The 4,202-nt window shown below is 34.6% G+C and overlaps 1 protein-coding gene across 1 annotated transcript; it reads right to left on the bottom strand.

Annotated features, from left to right (window-relative positions):
* Positions 1–773: 773 nt before the first annotated feature.
* LOC139015825 (piggyBac transposable element-derived protein 4-like) lies at positions 774–2,045 on the bottom strand. The gene has a single exon (XM_070423508.1). The coding sequence runs from the start codon at positions 2,043–2,045 to the stop codon at positions 774–776; it is 1,272 nt and encodes a 423-aa protein (XP_070279609.1).
* Positions 2,046–4,202: the final 2,157 nt, after the last annotated feature.

The following is a 4,202-nucleotide window of genomic DNA, read 5'->3' as shown; positions in this document are numbered from 1 at the left end:
GTTTTTCTTCCTTTTGTTAATTGTTTGCGGGTAGTTTTTATCGTGCACTAACTAGTGGCGCGGGCCATTTTTGCTAATTTTTTGCGCAAATGGCAACGTTCAGTAAAATTACGATAACTTTAGTTTTACATATTTTTTTTCAATGAAAAAAATATGATTTACTATAAAATGTATACTGAACTATTTTTCTTAAATTTTAAACAGACAAATACTGGAAAACTCACTGGAAATTGAAATAAAAGTAATAAAATATGTAAAAATTCCGATTTATTGAAAATATTTTGAAAAGAAGGACAATATGTAAAAAAAGAATGTAAAAAAAGAAAGAATGAAGTTTTAGTAGTGTTTTTTTGTGTGATAATCGGTAAAACATTTTCCCCTGTGAAGGGGAATTTCACAGTGTTTACACATGTAACTTGTTTTGCTTCGTTTTTTGTGTGCTGCGCAAACCCGACATTGCTTTTGAGCAATTTTTTTTTTGCGGGTACTGATAATTTTCGTAGTCACATGTTTACGCATATCCATCGATAATCTTGTGGGAGGGTCTCTTCTTGAAGTTTTTTTTTGTAGTAGATGTGGATGGTCCAGGGTCTGATGGGTCCAGATGGTCAGTGGTTTGATCCAATATTCCAGTAGAATCAGAAAGCCAATACAGTGCTGTTTCGTAAAGAAATTTTTTGTATTTCATTTTCTGTGCATGTACTGAATTATATACTATGTATGAGTTGAAAAGGGCACAATTTATCAAGTACATTACCACACGTTTTGTCCATTTAGATGTTTTTTGTCAAAATGCTATAATAAGACAAATATTGACCTGCTCGATCGACACCTTTCATATACTTATTGTAATCAATAAGAGCATTTGTTTTTATATTGTTTTGTCGTGTTGTTCGATCAATATTATGGCTCTCCTGCATTTCCGCAGAATGGGTAGTAGAGATAAGAGATACTCTTCTCTTTGATTGCCAGACTTGTAGTAATATGTCCTTTTTTCTGCGAAAGATTGTTTCTCCTTTATTCAAACATGTCTTTTGAAGATACGGTGGTAAGCCTCTATTTTTTCTTATTGTTCCGCAAATTCGTATTTTGTTCTCGAGAAGCTGTGTAGCATCAGTCACACTGTTGTAATAATTGTCCATATAGACGTGATGCCAAATGCCTGTAAATGGTGAAACTACAGTTTGAATCGTTTCTACCAACCTTAGTCCTTGAGCAGCATACGTTTCAAAGTTACAAATGTAACCAGTATCACTCTCAGATAATATTCTCACAAGTATTCCGTATTTTGTAAGTTTTCCTGCATTATATACTCGGAAAAATAATCTTCCTCTCCATGGTATCATACCCTCATCCAATGATAAGTTCCTTTTTGGTTTGTACACATTTATAAATTTATCAGAAAAATAATTGATTATAGGTATGACTTTCACTAATCTTCCCGATTCTTCTGTAATGTCTTCATTATTATTGAAGTGCCAAGCTGCCCAAATTTGTCGAAATCTATCCTTTGACGTGATTTTCGGAAAAAATGGCGTTTCCAAGCACGGGTCTGTTGACCAATAATCATCTCGCTTATCTTTGCGAACTTGTCCCATCAAAATTATTAGACCCAAAAATTTCTTCATTTCTGCGATTGTAATATCTCGCCATTTGATAGTTTTGCGGGATGTTTGGAATCGTTCAATGTTTTGATAGCAATATCTGTTTGATTCATCAACTAAATATTGAAAGAAATCATCTTTTATAAATGATTCAACCGCATCAATCAGAGATTCTGGAGCAGCATTTGAAGTAACTCCAGGACGACCCATAAAATCTTCAAGAACTGGAGGTTCATCAGTCGAGGACCATTCGTCTTCACTTTCATCAGAACTTGAAGATATAGTTCTGCGAGTAAAATTTGTAGGTAGGGGGATATCTTCACTGTCGCTTTCATTGTCACTTTCCAATTCTGAATGATCTTTGATATCGCTATCACACGAAAGATCCGATAAGCGATCAACACACAATTCTTCATCACTTTCGTCGTCAAATTGACTCATGTCTCTCGAAATAATGTCACTTTGATCAAAATTACAAAGATTTTGTGAAGTGTGCACCCTTTCCGATTGTTAGAATCGTACTGAATGAGTGGCGAGGCAGAGAATTGTGTGAAGGGATGACTACACAGTTGAATAGATTACCGTTATACCTGGAAGTACAGACATAATTCACCATTGTATGTGTTAGAGACCCAAATTTTGTCCTTTGGAATTCGTATATCTGCATGTTAGCAGCCCTTTAGAGCAATAAAAAAGTATAAAAATAAACGTATTTATACGTTACCCACCCGCATTCTACCGCTGTTCTATAAAAATGTATTAATACATGTCCCGCGCTCTACTACCAGTCAATGTAAAACGTATAAATACGTTTCCCTCATACAATGTGTTAAATTGCATTAGTTCCTTATATATTTTTAATATTAACCCTGTATCAGAAATATCATTGCCAAATATGTTCTCCCATATAATGGGCTCCCATTTTGTTTTATTGATTGTTTCTTTTTCTGAGCAGAAGCTTTTCATTTTGATGTAGTCCCATGTGTTTATTTTCTTCTTAGTTTCCTTTGCCCTAGGAGATGTATCAGTAGAGATATTGCTATGACAAATGTCTGAGATGTTGCTGCCCATTGTTTTTTTATGAGTTTTTATGGTTTCAAGACTTACATTTAAGTCTTTTATCCATTTTGAGTTTATTCTTGTGTATGCTCTAACTTGGTGGTCTAATTTCATTTTTTTGCATGTATATGTCCAATTTTCACAATGCCATTTATTGAAGAGACTGCCTTGTATTCTCTTGCATCTTCTGTCAAATATTAATTGAGCATAATGGCTTGGGTCTATATCTGGGGTCTGTTCTGTTCTATTGATCTATATGCTTGTTCTTGTGCCAGTACCAGGTTGTTTTGAGTACAGTGACTTATAGTATAGTTTGATATCTGGTATTGTGATTCCTCCAACTTTGTTTTTCTTTCTCAACATTGCTGTGGATATTTGGGGGTTTTTTTGGTTCCATATAAATTTTTGAGTATTTGTTCTAGATCTTTGAAATATGCTGTTGCTGTTTTAGTAGGGATTGCATGGAATCCGTAGATGTCCTTGTATAGTATGGACATTTTGTGTTAATTCTACCAATCCATGAACATGGTATATTTTTCCACATGTTTGTATCTTGCACTATCTCTTTTTGCAATGTCCTGTAGTTTTCTGAGTACAGGTCTTTTACCTCCTTGGTTAATTTATTCCTAAGTATCTTAAATTATGTGATTGCTTTATTAGTTTCACTTTCTTAGAGTTTATTATCGGTGTATCAAAATGCCACTGATTTTTGGGTGTTGATTTTAAAAAATTCTTTATTGTTTAAAGTATTGCATATATCTTCTTCTCACCCCCATTGAACTCTCTCTAGGTGTTCCCACCCCCGAGCACATTCCCTCAAACCCCTACTGTCTGTGTCCAAGGGTTATGCTTATGTCCATGCATACAAGTCTTTTGGTTGATCTCTTACCCACCCCTACCCCCACCCCGCCTTCCCTCTGAGGTTGGATGGTCTGTTCGATACTTCTGTGTCTCTGGATCTATTTTGTTCATCAGTTTATGTTGTTCATTATATTCCACAAGTGAGTGAGATCATGTGATGTTTATCTTCCCCTGACTGGTTTATTTCTCTTAGCATAATGCTCTTTTTGTCCAGCTATATTGCAGAATATCTTTATTAAATCTAGTAATTTTTTTGGTGAAGTCTTTAGAGTTTTCTCTATACAGTATCATTTCATCTGAAAATAATGAGTGTTTTATTTCCTCCTTTCTAATGTGGATGCCTTTTATTTCTTCTTCTTGTCTGATCACTGTAGCTAGGACTTCCAATACTATGTTGAACAAAAGTGGTGAAAGAAGACATCCCTATCTTATTCCTGTTCTTAGAGAAAATGGTTTTAGTTTTTGCCCCTTGAGTATGATGTTTCCTGTAGGTTTATCACATATGGCCTTTATTATGTTGACATATGCACCCTCTTATCCCACTTTGCTGAGAGTTTTGTTCAAAAATAGATGTTGGATCTTGTCGAATACTTTTTGTGCATCTATTGATATGATCATGTGATTTTTGCCTTTCAATTTGTTTATGTGTTGAATCACATTTACTGATGTGTGAATATG

The sequence above is a fragment of the Myotis yumanensis genome, unplaced genomic scaffold (genome assembly GCF_028538775.1).
Source record: "Myotis yumanensis isolate MYYU_CA2020_CCGP unplaced genomic scaffold, mMyoYum1.0.hap1 SCAF_8, whole genome shotgun sequence".
In the NCBI taxonomy this organism is placed as follows: Eukaryota; Metazoa; Chordata; class Mammalia; order Chiroptera; family Vespertilionidae; genus Myotis; species Myotis yumanensis.
Note: the sequence above shows the minus strand (reverse complement) of the source record. Positions and strands in the feature narration are given on the sequence as shown.

Bases quoted from the DNA above. Each gene is read 5' to 3' on its own strand.
- LOC139015825 (XM_070423508.1), bottom strand. From the start codon at position 2,045: ATGAGTCAATTTGACGACGAAAGTGATGAAGAATTGTGTGTTGATCGC.